Source organism: Dermacentor silvarum, chromosome 7 (assembly GCF_013339745.2).
Source record: "Dermacentor silvarum isolate Dsil-2018 chromosome 7, BIME_Dsil_1.4, whole genome shotgun sequence".
Lineage (NCBI taxonomy): Eukaryota > Metazoa > Arthropoda > Arachnida > Ixodida > Ixodidae > Dermacentor > Dermacentor silvarum.
Window position 1 is genome coordinate 45,303,972 of NC_051160.1, and position 27,154 is coordinate 45,331,125.

General features: G+C 44.9%; 2 protein-coding genes across 4 annotated transcripts in view; one reads left to right on the forward strand and one right to left on the reverse strand.

The window, feature by feature from the left end:
- Positions 1 to 1,273: 1,273 nt before the first annotated feature.
- LOC119457981 (uncharacterized) lies at positions 1,274 to 13,137 on the reverse strand. 3 transcript variants are annotated; one of them, XR_005193400.2, is made up of 7 exons: positions 12,942 to 13,137; positions 12,716 to 12,833; positions 10,181 to 10,318; positions 7,692 to 7,823; positions 4,225 to 4,491; positions 3,865 to 3,983; positions 1,274 to 1,386 (listed from the first exon to the last, which is right to left on the reverse strand). XR_005193400.2 is itself a non-coding variant. In XM_037719767.2 (6 exons), the coding sequence occupies exons 1-5, from the start codon at positions 12,986 to 12,988 to the stop codon at positions 4,240 to 4,242; spliced, it is 687 nt and encodes a 228-aa protein (XP_037575695.1). In that variant the 5' UTR covers positions 12,989 to 13,137; the 3' UTR covers positions 1,274 to 1,386; positions 4,225 to 4,239. The 3 variants fall into 3 exon arrangements, 1 of the variants encoding a protein (XP_037575695.1); XR_007467815.1 differs by lacking the exon at positions 12,716 to 12,833 and having other exon boundaries at positions 12,942 to 13,062; XM_037719767.2 differs by lacking the exon at positions 3,865 to 3,983.
- A 1,376-nt stretch (positions 13,138 to 14,513) lies between these two features.
- LOC119457982 (glycogen phosphorylase) overlaps positions 14,514 to 27,154 on the forward strand; it is a 47,435-nt gene continuing 34,794 nt past the window's right edge. The window contains exons 1-2 of the mRNA XM_037719768.2: positions 14,514 to 14,984; positions 22,864 to 22,965. Of these exons, the coding sequence (XP_037575696.1) occupies positions 14,742 to 14,984; positions 22,864 to 22,965 (345 nt within the window). The 5' untranslated portion in view covers positions 14,514 to 14,741. The remainder of the gene's footprint in view (positions 14,985 to 22,863; positions 22,966 to 27,154) is intronic.

The window sequence follows — 27,154 nt, forward strand, 5'->3', positions numbered from 1 at the left end:
GAACAGACACCGCAAGGAGTCTTCATTTGCTCACACCAAGACAGAAAATTCTTGGCACATTCCCGAGTGCCTCAAACTGTCACCTTCACAGGCTTGACCCTATGCTGAAGCTCTAAATGCCATTGCACCTTTCCTGCGATGCATCTTCACTGTGCTGCATCCGGTTAAGGGTATGAAAGCCCACTCATTACTTATTGAAATGGCAGACACACCCATGTGCAACTCTGAAGAGACAATGAAACGCGAGTCGTTTTTGTCATCGTTATACCATTTGAGCGTAACTTTCTTTCGGGCGGTGTTAACCTGGCTGTATTATAGATCATTTTCGAAGAAAAAGTCCTTGAATCATGGCTCCATGCATTGCAGGCTTACAAAGCAATGCGGCCATTACTTCTGTTTCTGAAATCAACTGGCCTCAGTGACCGATTGTAGGCATGATGGGCACAGAGTTTCAGACAATAATTACTAGAGGGAACTCTAGCACTATTTCCTGCTGAAGCTGCAAGCCATGTGGTTTAGCCACCGTGGGAATGATGGTTAGTACATGGATTTGCCTAAACTTCGTATTTCTGGCTTCAAACGGCTTTCGTTACTTTGCAAACTCGTCATTTTCAACTAAGTACTGTGTACATAATAATCCAACATTATTAAAATTGTCTGACGGCAGGATTCAGACATATGACCCTTAGCACGATATAGAAACCATTACACCACGGACGCATGCATCGACAAGCGGCATAGAATGCCCTTATGAATTTCGCGCAGGCGAGCTAGCGTGTTTAGATGCTTGGCATGTTTCGATTTGGCCACCTCGACAGGCTGAACCGCTACAATTAGTAGCGACTCTACGTGTTCGCAGATTCTTCTGCACTGAGGAACGTATAGATTTCTCTGAAATTTAGGACAACGAAGGCAGATAAAGCATAATAAACAAAGCCACAAAAACGTCCGAATCCACAAGAACGAAGGTCAGACCAATCCATGTACTTCCCATCATTCCCATAGTGGCTGAACACTTGCGGCGCCAGCGGAACTCTAGTTATTATTGTAGGAAACTCTATGATGAAGGGCAGTCCACATGTTGGAACTGCTAATGCTTCCGTCCCTGTAATTCCCACCCTCTCTTTTCTGTCTTTCCATCGTCTGTAACCTCCTTCCTCCTGCATAGGGTCACGAACCAGAAACACGTCTGTTAGACTTCACCTTTTTCTCTCTCTTTATTCCTCCTCCTTCGTGGGCACTGTGAACAGCTACTGGAGAGATGACACGGCAGTTTTGGAAACACGACAAAATAATTTTATTTGGTTGAGCCACAGGTCACCGTAAATGTAAACATTCTTTTTTAACCTGATGCTCCTGATGTCTGTACAGCATCCTTCTATGCCCCTGCAATGAGAAGGAAACAAGTATAAATGTCGCAGTTTCACCCAAAAGGCGAAGCATCAATTATGATAGCAAATTAGTAGAGAGCTAAACACAGTAAGGATAGTAGTTTTATCAGCTGTATAAACTCGGACATGTAGCAGCACCAGCAACGCGCAGTACTGTTGTCGACGCTGTCGGCGTTTTGCCCGCGTTCGCACCGAACGCGCGCGGCATTGGTGACTATTACCGGTGCCTCTGGCACCGGCTCGGAGGTTTTCGACCAGAGGAGAACTGGACTCTTGTCGAGCAGCGTCGGAATTCTTTACTACATTCTCGCCTCGCAACATTTTTATATTTTATATAAATACGCATTGGTGCCGCAGCTAAACGCCGCGTCCCCTTTTTCCTTCCCGTCCCCCCACGGCCTTTTGCGCGACGGAAGAAGTCGCGTTTGCTCTCCGCCGTGTGTTCGCTCCCCGTGAAAGCGCGCTATCACTCGCACATACAGCACATGGCGCGCGGCGATGATTTCATCGTCGTTGGACTTCATACGGAACCTCACGGCGACGGCAGAAATCCGCTTGGAGTGTCCATATAATTGCTATCGCAATAAAAAGCTGAGGATGTGCAAATACAAAACACTACTATAGTAACACTAGAATTGATTATCAGAAAAATCAGCACAGACCTTAATGCTTGCAATTTTTGTGCTACAAAGCCAGCTGTTGCATGTGCTTCTATCAGGTAATGAGAATGTTGTCAGCTGTCAATAACGTTGCTACCTAAGGATGGCCATGTAATGTTCTGGCCAGCTTTTAAACTACGGCTCGGGTTTTATATGAACCCCTGGACAATATCTTTTTTATCAACAGAATGCCTACCTAATGGTTCAGATCAGGCACCCTATTTCCCTCTTAAGTTGGCTTGAAAAGTAATCAGATGTTTCATTCAAGAGTAGACCTTACTGTACTTTATGACCATCTTGCACTGCCTGGGAAATATTGCTTCCCTCTTTTCCTCTGAAAAACCCAAGGGTTGGTTTTATGGCAGGTGGGTTCTGTGGGTTATCTTCTTGTTTAGGCCAGTCCACATGCCAGACGAAAGTGTCGACAGCATGTCACATGACTCGACAGCACCATGCCACAAACAGCCAAGGTTGGCACATCCGCAGTCAGAGAAGATGGTAAAGAGCCCAGGCGCTTTTTCATTCTCAATTTCGGCGGCGTCTGTTACTTGCCGAGGTGTCTGGCATCTGAAGACCCTGCCGCCTCAGTGGCTGCGGTACTTTGTTGCTGAGCATGGAGTCGCAGGTTCAACTCCTTGCCTCGCCAGCCACATTCCGATGGGGACAGAAAGCAACAACGCTTGTGTGCTTAGATTCAAATGCACATTAAAGGGTCCCACATGATCAGAATTGACTCGGAGCCCTCTACTATGGCGTCTCACACAGCCTTAATGTTGGTTTAAGATGCTAAACCCTATGAATAAATCAATCAATCTGAAGGGCTACAGCCAGAATAGGCCAAAGGTTTCAGGCCAGCGCTCAAAAATTTGATCGTCACATCCAGCCAGCTGACAACAGCCGCAACACTACTGCTCCTGCTGGCCTCACCACACTGCTAGCTCCATTTGCGACACGCTACTGTCGACATTCCCATGTCTGCAAAAGGGTCCAATGTTGGTCTAGTTAGGCTCATCTTAACGTGGAAGCAGCGCGAGAAATGATGATTGAGATACACACAGCACATCATCGCTCATGTGGTGTCTGTCTCGGTCCTCACCTTCCACGCTAAGATTCCCACATCGTTATTGGCAATGTGTATTGCCATTCTTGTGCCGTCTTTTTTTTTTTTTCTTAATGCATAATCGGGAAAGTTGATGTGAAAATGCCAAACGAGTAGTGCATGCCTGGATGTTTAGGTAATTATGACACATGCAAGGTAGTGCAAGTGTTTTCTTTCCCTAGGTAAGAAAGCATGCTACTTATATGTTGCTCCGATCTCTTCCAATATTTCAGAGCAGATAAAGGGTCACCGGACATAATTCATAGCACTCTAACTGAACAAGTTTTGGTTGATCAGTCTGGTTAATCACATTTCTGCACTTTCAATTAATAATTTGCCCTTGCAGTGCCCTCTACTGACCCTGGTAGAGCTGTAGCCTTAATTAAGAACGTGGCAGCGCTGCAATTCATTTCCCAAACCACAAAAATGTTTCATCAGCTGTGAAGCGTTCTTTCTTAAGTAAATACAAATATGTCCTCTCTCAAATTTAAAATTAATTCAGTACTGAAGGAAGCAGCCTGAAGCTCCGCTCGAGAAAACCCTGAGGCACACCACATTTTATGGACAGTTCTCATTGCCAACCAGCTTCTTGTGAGCCCAGCAAGTTCACTGTCTGATCACATCACACGGGTAAATGCACATAGCAGCATGTTCATGCATATAGACAAAGTGAACATCTCCCAAATTTGTTCAGATAAAATCTTCTTTTGATTACCTAAAGATGTAGGTGAAGTCGTGGCATCACATGACTGGTTCATTGTGCTGATTTATTTATCCTGGATTGCAGCACCATTTCCGGGCATTTTAAATGTACTTCACAGGTGTTTTTGGCATCTGTGATAAAATAGCAACAATTTATTTCCGATAAGCAGAAGCAACAAGATCACTAAGTCATTGATATTCAGCACTGCATGCATCTAGCTGAAGTTTCAAGAAAAATTTTTTTTGTTCTGCATTATTACTCCAGATTTCATTTTGAAAAGGATTAAAGGCTTTGTCCACTGGAATGGACACGGGATCTGAGACGGCTAAACTGTGCCAGATGGGTTGAGCATTAGGCAACCAAGTGGCGTACCTATGTCTACCGCTCCTACGTTTCCTTTAGGTCTTCTTTGTCTGGCATGTCCGCTTTGTCGGCACCAGAGAGGACGGCGTCCCTGTGGGCCTTGTTGAGGACCTCTTCGAGGGTTGCAGTCTTCTGGGCGGCTGACCTTATCTGGCGCTCAGACGAGAGCAGACGTTCGTTGGCACTGATGCCGGCGTATTCGGAACCATTGGCAAATGCAGTCTGTGCCACGGCCTCCATGAGGGCAGCGACGCTTTGCATTCGCGACTCAAGAGACTGGAATGGACAAAACACATCATAGGCACTCGTTTTTATCCGAAATATGCAGAATAAACTGAATAAGTGAAGTGAGAAGGAAAACTGCACATGTGACCAATTAATGGCAACTGAAAACTTTCCTACGTCCTTACAAATACGAGGTGTGTTCAAAAAGACACCGAACTTTTGAAATAGCGCGCCAACCGGCAGAGGGGGCGCGCTGCGGCTACTGAGCGCATGTAGTGGCAGGTTTAGACAACAAACTGCCATTTGCCGTGTTTCGCTCTGACCGTTAGTTGGCGAGCTACAGCCGCTGAAGTGAGCAAATGAACAACCTGTTCTTCGGATTGTTGCCAAAGTGACAATGAAGGAATTGGAATAACAGCGTGTGTGTGAAGTTCTGCTACAAACTTGGGAAAACTTTCACAGAGACATTTCAGTTGCTTAGCCAAGCATACGGGGAGGACTGTATGAGTCGCACGCAGTGCTATGATTGGTTCAAGCATTTTGCAGACGGAAAAATGTCGGTCGGTGACGATCCCAAGCCTGGACGACCTTCCACATCCACAGATAATGACCACATTGAGAGATTCTAACTGTGATTTGTGGAAATCGTCGTTTGACCGTTTGAGAAGTCGCTGACGAAGTGGTTATCAGCGTAGGATCATGTCAAGAAATTTTGAGTGACAAACTTGGAATGCGTCGTGTCAGTGCAAAATTCGTGCTGCGTTTGTTGACTGACGAACAGAAGCAGACCCGTGTTGAAATCAGCCAGGAACTGCTCGCCGCTTCCAGTGACGACGAAAACTTTCTTAAGAACATCATAACAGGCAATGAGACATGGTTTTATGGCTATGATGTTGAAACGAAAGTGCAGTCATCGCAGTGGAAGTTTACCAGGGAATCCTAGCATGTTTGAGAGATTCTGTGTGCAGTATGAGGCCTGAATTGTGGGAAAATCAGGCTTGGATGTTGCATCATGACAATGCCCCGGCTCACGTGTCGCTCCTTGTCCGCAGCTACTTACGAAACACCACACTCCTGTTGTTCCCCACCCACCATATTCTCCGGACCTAGCCCCAGCAGACTTTTTTCTATTCCCCAAGCTGAAAACCACCTTGAAAGGGCGTCGTTTCCAAACCATAGAGGAGATCCAGGACAATGCAAGAAGAGACCTGCGCGCCATTCCAGAAAGTGCGTTCCAGGAGGCTTTCCAAAAATGGAATAAATGATGCGAAGAGTGCATTGCCAGTACAGGGGAATACTTTGAAGGGGACAGCACTTAAAATGTTGTACTATAAGCACTAAAGGTGTTATGGCAAAAGTTCGGTTTCTTTTTGAACACACCTCATATACCCCAGCCCTACTTTACGATTTTTGGCAATTTGATTTCGATCTATAACCCTAATCAAAAGTCTCCTTTCAACCGGTGGACAATTCGAACTTTCTCTGAGTTAACAAACATCATCAGAATTAGTACAGTCGATGCAAAACAAAACAATTTCTCCAGTCGCATGTATTTAAATAGCTTCTGAAGTAAAGGTTCCTCTTCTAATGAAAATATCCTTGATGAGTGGAGAAGGGAGGTGAGCAAATAACTCCACACTACAACTACAAAATCTTTGTGTAGAAACAATAATGTGCAATTATATGCACAAGTCAAGACTCTGTGACTATTCTACATAGACAATTATTGCCTACGGTAAAACATGTTGCAGCTTCATGGGGATGCAAAGTGCATTGCTGCGGAGCTGCCATCGTGTTTCAACAAGAGGCTTAAATGCAATGCACTGTCTTCACATGTCCGTGTGCTGTAAAGCCACACCTGATGGCAAAATCTGTGTACTCCAGTCAGACTGGATATTGCTTAATGAGTGCCATTTCAGCGGCTCAGTGCTACGCAGCAACAGGTCTGATTTGCATAACAACCAATTATCCCAAATTGTCTGTAAAATTTACAAATTTGGACTTGTTCTACAAATTTATAAATGTGGCGGCAGATCTTAAGAAAAATAAATTCTGTTCACAAAAATGTTTTAGGCTTCTTGAAAGGTGGGGCGACGCTGATTAAATAAACAAAAGTCGCACTTTAACCCGTAAGACTAAAATTGATAGTGATCGGAAAGTATTCGGCAACTACATGAAGTAACGCTCCTAGTTTTACCGGCCATATAGATTGCAGTAAACATTCGCTTACAAATTAAAAATTAACATGCACAGTGTAATGTAGGCACAGGCAAACACGAAAAGATCTCACTCGATGACTGCGAACACTCGCTGTCACAACGCCGGTGTGATGAAGAGTGCAAACAGAGGAGAGTGAACAGTTCTGTGTCTCGCTTCTACATGTCTCCGAAGCATACGATTACGCTACCTACAGCACTAAGGACATGGAAAAACAGTGCACATGCAGACGCCAGTCATCTCTGCTCACCCAGTCCTTGCACCCACCAGAGAGTACCTCCAAATAGGGCGCGGGTGGTGCACGCACTCAACTGTGCAGACAGCCATGCACAGCCACAGCTGGGCTAGAGGAGATGTGTGCTCACCTCCCCCCCCCCCCCCTGCACGCGCTTTGTCACGTGACCTCCAATACTGGGCATACATCAAGCCAATATCCTTCTCGGCTCACCTTCGTACGTTTTACCTCGCACCTACAGCCTACGGTGCACAGGCAGCAATAAGATCCTATCTCACTTGAACTTTATACAGAACCTCACACTGACGACTCCAGCGAAAAATTTGCCTGAAGTGTGCATACAATTGCTATCTCAATAAAATGCATGCAAGAAAGTTGTGACGGTGCCTGCAACACTGTCCTATGGCAGTGCAAGGCACCATATAACTACACGGTACTTGCATCAGGCAAGTTTATTCAGGAACTTTCCTTAAGCAGGCAAAATCAACAACAGCTAAAGTCACTGATATAAAAATGTGTTGCTTGTCATTGGTAAGTATCTCCTGTTTCCAGTAGTAAATTTGCAACCGCTTGTGAGCTGCATCCAAAGGTGTGTTCTATTCCCTCCCCCTTATTGGTTCGCGGGATTTGATCTTTCCAAATTTGGGTGTTCACAGGTTGGCAAGTATGCATGCATTCGTATTGATGGCAGTGGTGATTGGGAGCTATGAAATGCACTTGAAATTATAATTGCTGTTTGGAAAGCGGTTTAGCACGTTTGCTGGGTCATTAGGTGTTCGCGGCAAAAAGTTGCACTTACCAGAACATCTGCCTTGAGCCTGTTGGTCTCCTCACGGATGGCGATCATCTCCAGCCAGATGGAGTCGTCCCCCGAGCAGAGTCCCACTTCTGTCTCAAACCGCATAAACAGACTGCTCAGCTTGTTCAGGCTCTGCAAAGCGGAGGGCAGCGCAGGTTCTCATAGCTACGGACACACGTTATATGCCACTCGGTGCTCACGGCAGCCATAACTGTGAGCAGGAAACACACAATTGTGTCAAATTGGGCGAGTGGGATTCCGTTACTGAAGTTCCTAGCGCACAAGAAAAAAAAAGAATGTGGATGCAGTAGGCGAGGAGACAAACATGTTTGAAAACTGCCAGTTGCGCTAGTTTGATTGCATTCATTATGATGTACACAAGAATGCGTGCACAGACAAAGGGAATAGAAAAAAAGGCAAAATGGCATAAGTTCGTGACGTGCCTTGTCAGAGGTGCCATGTCTGGCATTCCGACACCAACTTTAGTCGTCAAACTAAACTATCCTATGTTTTCCAAGCCTTCGCAGTTGCTAAGTGTCACCCCTTTTTATATGCAACAAACGTGTTCTACAACTTCGAAAACAAGTGGTGGCACTCATTTAATGGCCATTTCTATACAAGAACTCGCTAATTATAAATTTTAAAACTGCAATCTCTGAAGTATTTGCGAGAGTGTAGGGTCCTTTACATGCGGTGTGGATTAGAGAGCAAACGAGGGTAGCCGATATTCTAGTTGACATTAAAAGAAAAAAATAGAGCTGGGCAGGCCATGTAATGCTTAGAGTAGATAACTAGATAACAGAATAGGTGCCAAGGTTAGGGAAGCGCAGTAGAGGACAGCAGAGAATTAGGTGGTGTGATGACATAATAATATTTGCAGACATAACTTGGAATTAGCAGTGCAAAACAGGGGCAATTGGAGATCTCTGGGAGATGCCTTCGTCATGCAGTGGATGTAGAAATGGGCTGGTCATAATTGAGTGTGTGCCTTTACTATAGCGTCCCTTTGAAAAAATGCTTCTTGAACACGGTACAAAATACTCCAGATCGGTAGACAATGCTGCCATGCAGTAGGAAACTTGCAATCTCGCATAATAGATTACTCGCTCGCTCGCTCCTGCAGCTTTCGAGGCCCCTGGTTTCTTCCAGCCGCATGTGACAACAGTGATGACGTTACAGTGGGGCTCAACAGTCCATAAATTAAAAACTAACTAAATTAACTCTGAAGCATTACCCATAAAAAACACAACATGGTTATGACACACCATAGTGGGAGACTCTTAATTAATTTTGACCACCTGGGGTTCTTCAATGTACACCTAAATCTAAGTGCACAAGTGTATTTGCACAACTATGCCCTGCCTATCGCACCTGCCCCTATCGAAATGCAGCCACTGTGATCAGGATTGAACCAGCGGCCTTGGACTCAGCAGCACAACGCCATGGCTATTATATTAAGCTACCGCAGTGAGTCATTTCAAAGATTCCAGCGACTGGGTGATTGTTGATGATTGTGAATTACTTGGGAGCCTTTAACATGCATGTGCACCTGTCCGGATCTTTAAGGAAACAAGGAAGCAGCAGTTGTTAGGTACTCCACCTTCACAACTTCTTTATCACTCTCAGGCAACCTTGTCAAACGTCAACCTCGAAGGCACACCGCGAAAAGAATAAATAGGAAGGTGCGATAGGCAGGGCATAGTTGTCGACGCTGCCCCAGCTGAGAGAATTGGAATTGGGAATTGGAAAAGTAAACATTGCACGCTCTACGTCTCCGTTCATAATAGATCCCTCTCAATATCTTTGTGAATACATTTTTTCAATGGCATCGCACTTATTCCAGTGCATTGCTCAAGTTCAAAGAAAAGCTTTCGGAGTCTCTTAGCCCTTTTTGGTTTGGATTTTATCACTCAAGTGAGAAATTTGTCTTTCATGCATCTGAATGAAAAAATACATGTAATAATAAAGAAAAAATTTAGAGTACAGCTTTTGGCAACACATCAAAGGGTTTCCTCTTGATTGCCGATGAATCAAGGCACCGGAGTCAGCATATGGATCATCGAACTTCCCAATTGATAATTATGGCAGTGTGAATTATGGCAATGAGATATTTGAAGACCATTAGTGTGCCACCCACAGCAGGTGATATGTCTTATGCAGCTTGCTCCAAAGATGCTGCGCAGAGTACTAACCTCAGCGTGACACCAACACATGGACATTTTCGACATATCAGGCAGAACCACATTCACCTGTGGCACTAAGTTGACAAGCTATGTAGTTAGAGTAGGTGGCACTCGTATTCGTAGAAATATATATATATATATATATATATATATATATATATGTATATAATATATATTTTTTTTCTGTCTCGGATAGTTATTGTAGAGCGTTATTACTCCTACAGGAATCACTGTACCAGAAAGGGCTAAACTTATGCTGCTAAGTTGAAGAGATAGAAGGCAAACATGACAATGTGGTTTTCATACTTTCCAGTATGCTTCATGGGCATCCAGGATGGCTGCTGTGAGCTGAATGAGTACCCTGCTAGCTGCCTCAACAGCAACAATGCTTGCCTGCTTGATGAGAAACTCGTGCGACAGCATTTCTGGGTCGATGGTCGTAAGCTGCAAGAAAAGAGAGAAAAAAAAAAGAGTGGTTGCAGACGAAGCATTCAGATCAACGTTGTGGCTCTCGTTCACATTTGCTGAAAGGATCGCTTCAGGTACTTATCACAGAAAGCCCATGATAAAGGCGAGTGATGCAATTCTTTTTCGTGGGTTCCGAGGTACACAGTTACTGAGTATGTTTTAATGTTCCCTGCGGTTGTTTCACTCATGTCTGTTATGGCCAACATTTTAAGGTTTAAAAAGAATTGTTTATTCTTAATCAAATCAACATTGCTGTATCTACCAGGTCATGCATGTGAGCTTAAAGAATAGCTTACAGATTTTCCACTCCAAGCCCCGACAAAGGGAGAAGGCACTAACTAATAGGGATGTGTATAGAGCATGTATCCCACTAATTCGTTCTGGTGGTGTTTGACCACCCTTTGCATATATGACCATCATAAGTGACTGAATTTGTGTCGTGCATAATCTAGGTTGCAATATTATTTTCTCGTGCGGTCGTATCAAACTTTAACGTCCAGTGGCAACATGTCACATGAGATATTATGGTTGTCCGAATTTCGTCACTAGTCGAGCAACAAAAGCACATGTCCTGGGCAGTGTGAACGACGTGAGCTCCAACAGGTGTCGTGGGTTAAGAAATGCTTCACTGCATACAGTTGCCAGTTTGTGCAAACATTAGTTGGCACCATTTTTTTACTTGCAATATCTACTAGTAGTTCTGCTATGGTTTATGAAGTCTCATGTGTCATATATGCCTCCGAGATGTCTAACACAAAAGTCTACTTGCGATGGCAAGGTACACTTAATGGTTGCACTTGTCATCAGCTTGTCTGAGGCCTCTTGTTCATCATATGTCTAATGACGCACCAAATCTCGGAGCCAACTTCACAAAGTGCGTGCTAGATGGCGCCACAATATCACACGGCAGCAAACCACGACCTCCTCTATTGACCTTTTTCGCAAAGCAGTTTGTTTTAGAGAAACGAGATGGCACTCACGGCGGCGCGCCATACGTCTCCTCAGCGATCGCACACGAATACGAAACTATTACCGCTTCTACCTTGCTTCTGTGCGATCAGCTGTCGGAAATGCAACTGAGTTTTCGCTAACACACTGCGCTCCAATCATGCTAGATTGAATCATGTGGATTGAAGACGTGTGCAGTAGTTGGCTGCAAAAATAGTGACTGGCATCTTAAGGAATGGAATGAATCTGTGAGGCCAAGTTCACGAACCGCTGCTGCAACTGTCCGAACGTGTTACCGGCTCTTCGAGATGCAAGACTTTCCTTGAGGATACAGAAATTTGCTCATCCACCAGCCTTGTATCGCTAACCTTCAAAGAAAAGGCTTCATCCCCAGAACGTCGGCAAGAGTGAGTACCACTCGTTAAACAATGACAAAGGGAGCAGCGCCGCTTCCTGTCACAGTAAGCTTCACGCACGTTTGTCCCAAATGGTAGGAAAACTTACGCCCACTCTATCGTCGACGTATCAAGAATAAGTGAATGGGCACACACTTGAATATATGCGCACTGTATACGCACAATAAATGACGGACTACACCGATGGCGCACAAATTAATGGTCAAAGTTGAATGGTTCGTGATGGTCCACAAGAGTAAGCGAGTTTCTAGCTGTAACATACATTTGCTACAAGGTATTACAATGTACAAAACAGCTACGTTTCAAGCCTTGTGCACAGTAAGAACAAATCTATCAGAACTGAGCACACCCGCGAGCGATTAGGCAGAAAATAATCAGATAGTGGCTGCACCGAGGAACTTCACTGAGTCAGAACTGACAAGCCACTGCTTCAAAATATTTGCCGAATAAAGAGCAAATAGCAAAACACACTAATCCTGACTGAATTCATGAGCGGAATGTTTGGATAGCTTGGAATACATATTTAGCCCCGATTTTAGGACAAGCACCATATACGCTGCTTGCGCCGTTTGGACATAGGTTAATCAGCTCCGAAAGTGCTTAAGTATGTCCTCTGAAACTGTGATCAAAGCTTCCTGTCGTTCACCCAGTCACCGTTTACGATATCTCCCAAAACGGAGGTTTTCTAAGCCGCGCCGGCGTCATACACTTCCATTGTAAACAAGGAGGCAACGGCGGCAGTTGAGGCAAGCAATGGACGCGTCACCACGTGATCAAACATGGCAGCGCCCACGGGATCGCCACGAAAAGGGTCAATAAACTTTATAGTTTATAGAGGAGGTCGTGCAGCATACACAGGCTGCTACCACAACCACCACCACAGGTTTCGCCAACGCGCGCAGTATTAACGCCTTGCTAGCTTGACGTGCGCAAGTGTGACGTCTTTTCAGTCGCAGTCGCGCATTCAGTTACTTTCGTTTTTGTTTTAACTTTGAATCGAGTTCAGTACCGTGCCATCGCTGTCGTCTTCCACGCATCTTGCTATAATCGGGAGGCTCCACGCTGCCGTAGTCGAAAAGACGGTTCTCCCGCCGACTTTTGCGAGTTGTGGGTGCCGCCTGATAAACCTGCACATATTGCACACAATAATCGCCGATCGCCGATATCGGCCGCGCCGGTCGACAAACGGCACTTTAGACACGTGCCTTGTTTTTGCGAAGTGCATGAAAGCTTACCTCGCGATGTTCCGAACGTGTGTAAATCGGCACAACAGCCTCAGCATCGTGGTTTGCGCCACGACTTTAATCTATGACGCGGTTATATGGGCCTGATGTTAAGGAATCAAATCAGGCAAAGCCGCTACATCGCGATAGACGTCTGAACATCGCGGGCGGCGTGGGTGGCCGAACCAGCATGTTTACAGCGAAAACCGGAAGCTATGCTTGTGCACCGGAACTTCCTCTGGGCAAACTGCTGCAGGCGGCGTCGTCTGCAAAACCATTGGCAAAACCAGTCGTACGTTCGCACGCAGTAGCACCGCTGCTCGAAGTTGGCTGTTTTCGCTTTACTGAGGACACGCGTTTCTTTCTCAAGAGCTTCTGTCACGTGATTATTTCACAATTCGAACGACGCAAACAAGCCTCGAAACACGCCTTGGTCTTCCTTGCTTTGCATAATGAAATCGGCTGGTGGCACCAGCAGTGGCACGCGTTAGAAAAGGAAAAGGAAGCTGGCGATCGCCATGAGCTAGCCACCTCGCGCAACTCTTCGTCGCAGCTGCGCGCCCGGCGAGCTGCGTTCGAGAGAAGCGAAGCCGTTTCCCGGGACGTGAGCGGTTTGATTCCGTACGTCAATAGGAAGGCAGCGAACTTGCCCGAGTCGCGGCTGCCGTTTCAGCGCGGTTTGCTTTGGTAGGAAGAGGTCACGGAACTGCAACTTCTGTTCAGAGACCGCCCTTTGAACCATGGCGACCGACGCCGCTGGTACCCGGCGAGGTAATCAAGGCTCGTTTTTTCTTATGACCGCATGCCCACTTAAGTTGCCTTTATTTATAGAATTACTCTAGGGAACAAATGAGCGTGGCACATCCCCTAAGTGTCGATTGATTATTTACTTAACGATTACTTTAATCACCAAAACGAATGCTGGGTGAACGACAGATAAAACTTCTGGGATAGCTGACCTACACCATAATAGACGTAAACTTTTGCGCAGGTGTTAATGACAAACGAAACTGAAACCATAACTTTCATAGTGTCGCTGGTAAAGTCACTTAGGTCATTTCTTTCAACCATGCTTGGTGCCATGGAGGAAGAAAACTTTTTTTCCTTCCTCCATGCTTGGTGCATTACTTTTGAGTATCCACCTATAGTTCAAAGGTGGGCTGGGAGAGCCGGCTACGCATGTTGTTTTCGATGGTAAAGTGTTGGAAGTTTCAAAAGCGCTTATAAATGAAGTCTTAACGCTGCTGGTAGCTGAATCACAGCATAACCGTTTTTTTTCCAAAAACATGTAGAGTAAATACAAGTTTGCACGTCATCTTTATTCAAAATAAATAAACTGACTGTTCTGTTTGCTTGCTCAAATTGCTTTAATTAGTGTACATGACGGTGCATAGATGGCGCATTGCGTTGTATGTCAACTTCTTTAGTTTTAAAAATGAGTTAGCTGAAGCTTTTTGTTGGAGCTACAAGGTGCTACAAGTATCAATGAGAGCCAAGTCGTGCCATAACTTCATGCCAACAAAAGAGCGACTGTGAAAGCCGACGCGATCCAAACACAAACAGAGGCCAGAAAGCCCGCGCTAGCCACTGTACCCGCGCCGCGACAAGAAAACGGCGGCCGTCGTCTGCGACTGCGCGACCTTCGAGCGTAGCGAGGGGTCGCGAAAAGAGAGCTCCCTCTTCGTCCGCGCTTGGGCCGTTCAGAAACAGCTGATCGCGCCAGGCACTTCGTACACTGCAGCGTAACCTGCCGTCTAGAAATTTTTTTTCCAAACCTCCGCAGCGGCGAGCAAGGAGAAGATAACGAGCCCAATGTCGGGCCCGACTACCGACTCGGAGCGGCGAAAGCAGATCAGCGTGCGAGGCATCGCTCAGGTCGAAAATGTAGCCAACGTGAAGAAGGCCTTCAACCGGCACGTCCACTACACGCTGGTCAAAGATCGCAATGTGGCTACGCCTCGGGACTACTTCTTTGCCCTGGCCTACACCGTCAAGGACCACCTGGTCGGCCGATGGATCCGCACGCAACAGCACTACTACGACAAGGACCCCAAGGTAGGTAAACACGCACCACCGCATCGGTTGGCCGGCGTTTTTCTCTGTGCGCATTCCGTCGTTGTATTTGTAACCCAGTGGAGCAACCATTCTTTGTCTTTCCTCCTCATTCCGGCTTTGCATTGTCGCGTGTTTTGCAAAATACACCGGGGGGAACCGAACTGCACAGAATTCATGCGTCAGTTGTCAGGCAGCCAGCAGTGCGGGTTGCGGTGCGGTGCAGCTAGGCCGGCTAGGCGCTACTTGGAAGAAAAGGAGTGGCCGCGGAGAGCTGGTTTCGCCCGGTATTCGGGTCGTGTTTTGTTTCGGCGCGCTCCCACCAATTTTTTGCGCGAAGTGGTCGATATATACACACACAAACACGTACGCACACCGTGTACTCGGCGCCGTGGCAAAACCGGATAGACCGCACGTAAATACGGGCAATGCAGCGCGCTGGTGCAGCGCCGCAGTGCGCAACAAATTATAAGCTGCTGTAATTTGTCGTCTGCATTTGATTGGCGTATGCAGACGGCGTATTTGACGCGCGTTCTCTTTTCCATCTTGTTTACGTTGTCGTGTGGGTTGGTCAGCATTAGATGAAGAAAATTAACGAAGAGGAGGGAACGAGCGTTGGGTTTATCGTTTGGAGTGGCTGCCGCGATCGGAAGAAAAGAGCGGCGCAGGATGCCGCACGCACGCGCGCTTGTTTTCCGTTTCAGCGGAGGAAATCCTAGGTGTCCTGAGCGCTATCCAATGGCGGAATTCGTACAGCGGTCTGCAATGCCGTCCGGTCGATGCATTGGTATTCGTGCAACGGCCGCACAGAATTCGATAAGGCGCGCGACGCGCTTTGTTTGTTTTTCCCGGCCGGGGAACGCCCCCGCGTTTGTGTAGTAGGTCATTTCGTAGTTGACGTGCGGAGATTAGTCGGCCCGATAAGATAAGGGGTTCTGTCGCTGCGCGCAGTTGTGTGAGCGCGTGCCCTATATTTCCCTTTCCGCGCCACTATACAGTGGCAGTGCCGCGTCGTTCGTATCAGTGGGCGCGGTTATTTGACAGCCGATGCGGCTCCCGTAGCGGCGAAACGGTCTTGTGCGCCCTGCGCTGCGGAGTTGGGTGAATCGTGGGGAACGGCAGACAGAAGCGCGAATTGCGCGTGCCGATGTTTTGACCTCTGTCTGACCTACACGACTGACGCGTGCTCCGGACGGCGCTCGCGAAGATCTTTGTTGGTTGCGTGACGGGCTAATGTAAACGATTTTCAGCGCGCGCACCTGCCGGTGCACGCGATCGGCTAGTTTAGTTACGGAAGTGTTTGACGGCGAACTTTTCGCGGCGTGCGCATGATGCAGACGTCTTGCGCGACACGATAGCAACTATCGTTTCTTCATGCAGTGATCACGCGTGCTGCATCAGTGACTCGAATAAATGCTGTTTCGGTAGCGGCGCAAGCCCGACAGATTGTGCCGCAAGTTGCGTAAGGTTGGCTTTGCTGCCGTTCCTTAATGTCCTGCTGGGAAGTCGATGTGAACCGTTTCGGTTTGCATAATCTTTTGCGTTGGGCGTTTTGTGACAGCAGTCCGGACTCTGTCAGACAGCAATATGTTATTTACGGTTGAACTTTCAGATGTTATCAAAAACCCGCGCTACGTTAGCCACAATTTCTTAATCTTAGGCTTGCTTTCTTAAGGTGCACTTCCCTTGGGGCAGCACTTCATTTCTTAACCTGCACTGTATATACGTGGGATTGATACTGCGTGAAAAAAAAAATTTACTGCTCTTCAAATCTATATCGAGCACTCTTGCTCAGCTGGCATTTTATGGTGCAGCATACTTTCATTTATAGCAATGTTTGACAGTATCATCAAGAAAAGAAAAATGAACATCAATTTCTAATGGAAACATTGCAGAAGTAAACATTTTCTATTTTTCTGCGTGTGTGCATAAAGTATGCACATTTATTTACTTGTTTACACTGTAATGTGAGAAGCAAATGTGAGAGCTCCCAAAACGTTTCTCACCATCTCATATCTTTGTGTAACCTGATGTATTCTGGTGTTCCCTCAAAAATCGCCCACTAAACAACCTGTTGTATTAGTCAATTCCTCCATTGTTTATCATTTGATGCTTCCAGACAAACAAGAACTGGGCTTCTCGTATATCCTAGCCTTTATCCTGTTTGCTTTTATAAGTCTGTTTGCTTTTATCCCACTTTTATCAGTCCCAAGACTGCTTCTGTCACGAAGCCAACTTCCTGCCTCCGAGGCATTCTTTTCGCAGCCAGGTTTTTATCTGGCCATAGATGTGTTTGTCGCGCCAACATTGAGCCACTCCGAGCAATGCCGAGACAGGCCATCTCTTGGAGCTTTCTTTAGTTCTGGCATCCTGCCCACTTACAGCACTTGGCCACCACCACTGCCTGCTTCCAACGTTTCAGTCGGACTGTTCGATTCGATTACGACCTGTTTGGTGAGGCTGTGTCACCGTTGCACGGAGTTCAGACGAGGCACACCGTGAGGGTGGGAGGAGAGCGTACACAGTTAATTTTGCCACCGGCCCACACCTTCCACGGTGTCTATTTGGGACAAGCTTGGCAGGAACGAGGGAGTTTTCTCGAGGTCGGGTCTGATGAAGAAGCCGAGGTGAGGGCCGGCCACGAGCGGAGGGTTGAAAAAAGAAGGAAAGGAGCCTGAATGGGCTCTTGGTGGAAGCGGAGGGGGGGCAAGGATGCCACCAAGGCCTCTCTTGGGAGTCGACGGCGGGGAGCTCTGTCACGATAACAGCCATTTATGTAGCTGCAGCAGTGGTTGGACAACGCGCTCAGTGGATTCTATCGCTACTTCACGTAGACAATAAGTTGGGGGTGCAGACGTGGATACAAGAAGGAAACGGCATATGTTTTGTCCGTTTTTCTCTTGTTGGGTCCGTGTCTGCACGTCGAACTTTTTTTTCTAACATTAATTCCTACGAATTGTCATCCCTCTGAAACTAGCATGCAGCTACAAAGGAAAGCCATGCAGGTTTCTCGGAAAGCGTTGTATATTAAGGAAAACTTGTCCAGGTTGTGAACCGGGGACCAAATTCTTTCAGTGGCATTTGCTCTGCTCGTGAGCCAACGAGAAGGCTGAATTTATCCAATCCATGTGTAGGAGCACTAAATATAGCAAGTCTGTTTGTCAGAATGAATGAATGAATTCTTTTATTAAGAAAAGGGAGGACCGAAGGTCGCTGGTGGGGAGGAGGGCAGAAATCTACTAGGGTGAAAGAAGTTTTGGATGGATGACAATTATTCTCTTTGATCAATGAGACAAACAATATACTTTCATATCTCGAGTCATCACATATGCCTGTGTTCCTCTCTCCCTATTTCTTTCTTAGTATCAATTTTACACATTTCTAAAAAAAAAATTCCGATCTGTAAAGCTGTGCAGAGATCATCATCAGCTGGCACAGTGACACATTTCAACTCGTTACCATTATGGGTAGCTTTCAGCAGTAGGCCAGTTCAGTTTGTTCTCTTGCCATTCTTTGAAAAAGTACACTTATTCGCAGAGTCTGTGACTGACCCGTTTCTGTTAAGTTTGACACATTTAAAGGCTCCAACAGGAATGACACCTCGATAAAGCCTGCATCAACAGCTATGGCGCACATTTATGAAACATATCTGAATTCACTCATTGAATTCCCCATAGTTGGCTTGTCATGTTTTTCTGCACATTCACGGAGATATTACCTGCTCTACTTTTTTGGCGTACATATTCAGGCATGGGATGGGCTCTGGCTCAGGTTGCTACAGTGCTAATATAATCTTGCTTTGTATTGCATTAGTAACTGTAGTTTGCCCCCAGCCCTGGAGCACGGCTACCTAAATTATATAATGTGCATGAAGATTTTAAATGAAACCAACACAGAGGTATTAGAATTGCCTTTTAGTTTGCTTTTCGCATGAGCGACGATGTACTCCACTCTATTAATAATGTCTCGTATTGGTATTGCTCTTTCCTATCATATCTGCTCTATACTTATGACAAACTATTTTCAGCCTAAAGTATGGACAGCAGGAAATGGTGATAATGAAGCGTAAATTGGAATAGAACAATGCTGGATTTACAAGTGAATTTCATTTTTTAAATGAGCATTTAAGAAGGATTGGATAAGTCGCTTTATTCAGGCGGGCTTCAATCTAGACCTACGCAGTGTTTGTTTGCATTTCATCTGTGCATTTACCAGAAAAATTGATAGCCTGCTTAACTATGCACCACACTGAACGGACAGCAGTGTAACCCAGACTGAAGAAAACAAGAAAATTTTGCCTATCCTGCCATTCTCGAACACCCATCTTTTTTTTTTTTTTTTTTTCAAATGACATTCACTTGTTAATTCGTTTTCCTGTTCTACTTAGAGCTTCCTTGTCTCTGTATACTGTCTGTAAGCTGTACGTAAAATCATGTACAATCATGAAGCAACTAGTCTAGCTTCAAGTTCTTTTTAACATTCAGCCATATGCGGAAGCAAATGGCTTGTAGAATATTGAGCACTGTATGTGTTCTTCATTCGTTTTTTTTTTTTGTTGTTGTTTGTTTTTGACGTGCCAAAGATAGTTCGTTTCTAGGTGACATTTCGTGGCTGAAGGACGGCCACAAAGAAGCCCTTTTGAAGGCTTTAAAATGGTTGTGAAGAACAGCCTACGAGTGTTTTCTTTGAAAGCTTCTTTTTCTATCTTGTAAGTGCTTGGTGACACCAGTGAGGAACCCAAACTCTAGCTGTCTTTGGCTGAGCTGGGAAAGACAAGTAATGGCATAGGAACGATGCCAGGAAAATTACAGATGTGAGTTGAGAGTCCGTCGACTTGAGCATGTACCCTTCACTTCCTGGTCGTAAGGCGGAAGAGAGTTTGGCTCTCGTGTTCGCACAACACAAAATTTTCTTTTACGGCGATAGCTGTTATGGGCTTACTCCCGCCGCTTGCGCCAGTGCATGACGCAATAATCCCAAAATGCTTTGCGAGAAGTTTATAAAAAAAAATTAAGAAAAAAAAAGTCGAAGGTTTGAGCTCTCAGCCACTCATACGATGCCATACAGAGAAAAAAATGCTTCGTTTGGAGAGCATGGTCATGCCGCTAGCTGCTAAGACTGGCTGTTGCTATTCTCTGCAGTTTACCTGTAAACCAGCACTGAGGTGAAAGAACTTAAATCCTTTGGTAAAATGCCAAAGGCAGGATAGGAAAGAGGAGGAAGAAATAGCTGTATCGCTCCACTTCACCACAAGGGAGCGCCAGCTCCACAATGGAGTTTTTTTCTTCTTCCTTCCAACAGGAGATTTCTGTGCACATCTACGAATGTTTACACCAGCTAATACTGCACAAAACTTTGCAAGACTTACTGCACCTAATATTGCACCTCTGCTGATGCCTGGACCATATGAAACAATCCAAAACTTACTGTGTATAATATTGTGCCAGATACCGCATCACTGCTTTAAATTATACGTGAAACTGCAATATTTTCTGCTTCAAAAGGGCACTTTAGGGCAACTTTAAATCTGCCTAGACCACAGGTCGGCATACGTTTGCACTCTCTCTCATTTCTCAGGGGTGCACATTAAAGAACCCCATGTTGTCAAAATTAATCTGAAGTCCTCCACAACAGCCTGCCTCATAATTGGATAATTTTTTTGTCGTGTTAAACTGAAAAATTAAGTTTCTCTGGGTTAAGAGTGAACAGCTAGCACAACTGAAATTGAGTTATTTCAGCAACTGAATGCCAGCACAACTGAGTTGAGCAGTAGTGGTTGGTGTGAGCAGATTTAGCCACTAACATTTCTGAGGGATGGGCTAGACTAGGTTCTTTCTGATCTATCACTGTGCTTGTTCCGCGGAAAAAAAAAAAAAAATCATTAATAACTGCTGGCAAAGAAAACAAGGGGCAAAACTTTCCCTTTCAAATTTTCCATTGACACCACAGCACGAATGATATCAATGTGATGTTGGTAATGTTACGACAGTTCGAGATATTTTGGGACTTTTTTTTTTTATTACTGTAGATATGTGCAAAAATCATTGGCTTGTTCTCATCGTTTTAGAAATGCGCTTCAATTTTTATTTATAGACAACTATTCACGAGTGATGTGCAACGTAGCACACATCTTAACTTTGACATTAGCTACCCCAGACCACGCCTTGACCTATTCTCCTCCTTTTCCCCCACTAAGGGTGTGGGGTAGAGGGTTATGCGTACATAAAAACGTTGCTAATTAAGGAAAGCATTTGCTGCCCTGACGAAGATGAGTCCCTTTGTCGAAATGTTGGGTCCAGCCAACATTCCTTGTTTGACTACTGCTCATCACTTTAAGCCTCCATCTCCCTGTAAACTTCTGTCTTGTTTGGAGTGCAACATAGCAGGGAGCATGCAAGGGAAATTTTCAAGCAGCAGCATAGCCTGTTCACTTTTATATAGCTTTCTGTAATGCCTGTGCTACCATTCCCAGCATAAGCATTGTTACATGCTGAAATACTGTGAACAATTGTATAGCTCAATTTGATTTTTTTTTTTTTTTCGGTGTCCCCGAAATTTTAGTGCCAATGAGTGTGGCATGATGAATGGACTATGATCAGTGGGGGTGCTGAGAATATCAATGTGATCTTGGTAATGTTATGACAGTTCGAGATATTTTGGGACTTTATTAATTTTTTTAATTACTGTAGATATGTGCAAAAATCATTGGCTCATAAGGTACCCAATGTGGCATGCACCAAGGTGCACAAGGAAATCGTAAAACCAGCACCAGAATGGAAAAACATTGATCAATACCAGTAGGGCACAGCTAGGCCCCTGTTGGGCTCATTCCTGAACAAAATATAGTTTTAGCTTGTCCATAATGTATTGCCATTACAGATCGTGAAGAGATAAACCTGAGCTGCACATGATGGTGGCGCCATCTTGTGAAGGTCTGTTCAACCAGAGTGCATAAAACTGTTATTGCAATCAAAAGCTTTCTGCTACTTGCCTGTTGGTGGGAAGGCAGCAGTAACAACCTAACGTTAGACTAATGTGACTGTTTTCTCTTTCGTTGATGAGAATGACGTCAAACATAATGTTTCCTGACACTATATAGTTGAACAAAGTGCTGATAGATGGCACTACTGGCACTGCTGATGCAGTCCACATCTGCAGTATTTCGGTGTTCTGTAAACTGCCATACCAAAACTCGCTTGTAAAGTTGGGAACCACTTCATCATTCATGCTCAATTTGCACAGATGTGAAATTTCACATTGTGTTCTGTTCAATCCAATATGGATATCGAATCCCGGCCGCGGCGGCCGCATGTCGATGGAGGCGAAATGCAAAAACGCCCGTGTGCTTGCGTTGTAGGCACCGTTAAGAAACCCAGGTGGTCGAAATTATTCCGGAGCCCTCTTACATAATCAAGAATAATTGGAAATATCCAACACCAGAGGAAAAGGATAAACTTTCTCTGCTGCTTGTTTCTTCAAGACTGTGTGCATAATGTTTTGCCCTAAGAACGGATAGATGGCGCCACCATTCCTTTCGCAGAGACTGCTTCTGCGGCCCTACACTGTTGCAGACAGCATGTAGTTACGATTTGTTTTGGAGGAGACGGATAAGTATACTGCACCTAACCTTGGTATTAAACAAAACACTCCACAAAATAATACTTCTATACAAAACTTGAGGGGAATGAGCCAGCAGTTTATCGTAAGTGCCATTTACAGCCATCTTAACCCTGTTCAATTACTCCATGAAAATTTGTTAATCCACCATGACACACTGGCTGCCTTATTGACGTGACATTCAGAAGTCTTTGACTGTGCGGTGTGAGTGATTAACCTTCCCTGGTGTAATGCTAATGCGTGGCTAATTTGGACATTTTTTCAGCGGGTCTACTACCTTTCACTGGAGTACTACATGGGCCGTTCTCTCACCAACACCATGGTGAACCTGGGCATCCAGAACGCCTGCGATGAGGCCCTCTATCAGGTGCGTAGAAAAACGGTGACTCTGCAGCTTTTTTCCACACCGGCTAAGAAGCAAACTGTCTCCGACTGTCTGACCAGGGGGCAGGCCTTTTCCTCTCGCCTTGCTTCGTTTCTTGGTTGGAACATGATTTACCTTTCATGTTTGTTTCGTGGTAAAAGTATAGACCGCTTGTTTTGAAGGTGCGGGCACTGCTCTTATTGAAAATCAACTACGACTAAAATTTGGACCGGTGTAAAAAGCCTAATTTCTGATGATGCAAACATGGAAGTTTTCATGCAAGATGTGTTAATATGAGCGGATGCATAGCGGAAGTCTCAGAAAAGATGATTTGAAAGAAAAAAAAAAGGGCCGCTGTCACTGGTAGCCAGAAATAGCCAGAACCGAAAACGCTGAAAGCCAGCACTTGCCTGAGCAACCAGGCATGACAGCGAGATCAGCATGTTTTCATGATTATGATACTGCTGTCATATGCATCAACCACCAGATGTCCACATTTGCTGAGGTGCTATTTCAAGGATCGTATCTGAAATAAGCTAGTTCCATCTCCGCAGCTTTGCCAAAATTATTTTTATGGTATCTACTATTTATTTATAACCGACTTAGCCAAAGTCAAATTTTGGTGCCGTTGGCAAGTGCACAGCTCAGAGAAAGGAGCATTCTCGGAGTACCATGCACGGAAGGCCACATTAAAAATGTACTCTAAAGAACAACTCTAAATGATCCTATAGGCAAGCGACGTATTCCTTCGAGCCTCCATTTGCATTTACTTTGCAGAAATTAGTCGATAAGTAGTAGAAAATTGAATAGAAAGTTTACACTTTTTTTCTAAATTTAAGCGCTAGTAGCATCGCTAGTACATCAATGTGGCATCAAATACTTTGAGCCATTTTCACATGTTTGGACGGTTTCCAGGCTTGAAAAGCTCACCAGGTCGAGTCTTCATTCCTTTTAGAATGGTGCGACTCTTGTTTATTGTTAAGCAATTACCCAATCCCAAGCAAATGCTGTTTTTTAATTTGAGACACTGGGCCTCTTCGATTATCCGTTTCTGACAGTCCCGGACTGTCCGAAAGACTGCATACGCAACGCTCATTGGATGAAAGCACCGTCTCGGGCAGTCCGGGACTGTCAGGAACGGATAATCGAAGAGGCCCATTGTGGGAAGCTAGCGTAGGAATTTCAATTGACATTTTCACCAGTCTTCTAATTTTTGTCTTTTTATTGTTTGATGGGCCTCTTTTCAATGTAAGAATGGTGTTTATGGCAATGTGAAATTGTAATTTCGCAATCCAGATTAACCTATTATATTACTTTAGTGTGTGTACAACCGTCTTGCTGCTTCACAACTACCTGAACAGCATGATCTTACGCTGTATCCGTAGTGCTTCCATGAGAAGCTTTACCTTAAATGCTCCCATTCAAGTATACATGGAAACGGATGATCTTTGTTGAATTTAAAAGAGGAAGGGTAAAAAATCGACCATATGCAGCGAGCAGATTTTTATCAAGGCCTTCAATGATAAGACAGAAATGTTTCAGAAAATTGGTGAAAAACGAAAGTGAAGCATCAAGGTTCGCAAGTCTATAGCTCCGCAACAAAAGCAGCTATCATGATACCATGAACTACATATCAGTTAGCACATATGAAGTGGCCAAAATTGATGTTTACACAGCTCTGAAATTACCACTAATTTATGGATAATAGGTCATGTAGGTAGTATGGTTTCACATGACTTGTAAGCTATCACATTTCTCCGCTTCATTCTCTCTAATAAACACAGTTTACAGAATGGCGATATGTATTGGTGCAAAATTGCAAAAGTGTGAACTTTTTGCTTCTTCTTTCATTTCTAAAATTGACAAACTTTTGGTGATTACACAGTTGATGCCCTAAATGAAAACTGCTTGCAACAGTAGGTAGAGAAATTTTCTTTCGCTCTTAAATGCAACTAGTTTGTCAAATAGGTTCAGCAGGTGCTGTATTCTGTAACGATTCGGTTTCTGAAGAATTCACTTTGGCTGTGACGTCTCGTTTGGGCAGTCTGCTGATGTAATGAGAACGAGAGGAAAGACAGAGGCCAATCGGTGCACAGATTTTCTTTTTGGATGTAGACGTCGCAAACCAAGGGAAAATATAGCAAATTAGGAACGCTTCTTGCTGTCAACGCCGATCTCACACCGTGCATACGGAACGCGCAGGCTTTGCACACTGTGCCTTCAAATCGCACCAAAGCACCTCCCACCACTTCGCTTCGTAGCAGACAACGGTTTGTTTTTCGCATGATTGACATGTTCGTGACGTCGTCATAATATGCGTGCACACCCCAAGGCGATGGCGTCATCCAGGCGGCGACGAATCACTGCTCGCAAAGCGAATTCTTCGAAAACTAAAGCATTACATAATACGGCCCCAATCCTCAATGAACTATCGTGCGCTTCACATTGTAGTGTTTTGACAATGAAATCAGATTAAAGATTTCTCTCAAAATTCAAATTTCCCCTTTGGCTAAAGAGGCTGTGCTTTAACAGCAGTGAGACAATGAACGTCTCTTGTGCATGTGAATGCATGCTGCACACAATTTTTTTTCAGTGCACTTCACACCTCCAAGGTTAGTTCTTGTCGGCCTCGGCGATAGGAAGAAGCCTCTCGTACAAACTGATAACGGGCAGCTTGACCTTCATGCGCTCTCGAGGCATAAACAGCCTCTTTCTCTAGCGTGCTCCGAGCCAAGAGTGGGGCTCACTTAGAGCCGTGTTGATAACATTCAGGGACTTGGGATAAGCTTTCCAGAAAGATGCGTAGGGATGTGTTGCGTGCCGCTCATCATGCAAATTTAAGCAGTGTCAAGGTTGAGGACGCCTGCTGCGCAGAGGCAGCAGTTAACGTAATCTCAATCCCCGGTCTGTCTGCATACTTAGCAGGGTCAGGCACTCGTAAAGATTCAACCAGGTTCGAGTTGGTGAACAAACTTTTACACCAGCGAGAATTTCATGAGGAAAGCCTCATATAGATAGGAAACGCATGTCAGCAGTTAAATAGTGCGTAGACTTCTTGGTACGTCTTGTTGGGCAGGGTTGTAACTGGGTGCATACAATGTGCAGCCTCTACCAGGCATGACCTTCTGTTTGTAGGCTCAAGGCTTTGTGAGGAGGGCTAATGGGTAGACATATTGAAACCGTCATTTGCCAGTTGTCACCAGTATGTATGACTAACTGGCTCTGCCTGCTAAGTACGGTTGAGTTGCATTAATTTGTACTTCTAGGAATCGCACATATTTTTGTTCGAATTATCCCAACTTTAACGAAACAGTGTGGAATGCAAGAAAGCTCGTGTACTTAGATTTAGATGCAAATTGACCTCCCCTTCCCTACGGCACCCTTCATTAGCCACTGCACAGTTTCAGGACAGTAAATGGCATAATTCAATTTTTTTTGTCAGTCATGAAGACTAGACCGGGTGATTGGCATGATATTCTAGTGGGTTCCCATCACTGTATCAGTCCAAGCATGAAAAGTGAGCACATTTGGACTGTCCCAACCTCATGAATGTTGTTTTATCAGTTAATGGCTGAATTGCCCTACTTCTGGGCAGCCAAAAAGTAATTCAATTGAAATAGCGGAGATATTTGAATTGAGCAGCTTCCAAATGCATCACAAAGGCTGTAGGCCAACGAAAATTGGGTGATTTTATTTAATTGACCGCCATTTGAAATTAACTGTTGCAAGTTTACCATGTGCACAGTTCCACGTATAAGTCCAGGAATAATACATCCAGGAATGCTGTCTCTTGATGCAGGAGCTTAGCAAAACAGAGCATTCATTTTGGTGCTTCCATCTCAGTGTAGAGTAGTGCATGTCTGCATTGGCTGCGGCATCAGCGGTAGGAATCTGAAAGACAAATTGATTCACAGTCATGGAGACGTGTGCACTACAGCATCTATCATTAATCATGTTTGATTTGATACGTTAAGTTCAATCAGTCCACATAACCGGCTTTGTTATATTTTATTTGTTATTTGCCTATGCACTAATTTTGCTTCGTATTAATTTTGTATTGGTAGTTATAGGTCTAAAATTTAAACTCTGAGCTCTTGTGCCCAAAAACAGCAATCCGATTATGAGACACGTAGTGAGAGCTCGGAATCGCCCGGAATAGAGCCCACGACCTCAAGCTACATAGTGCAATGCC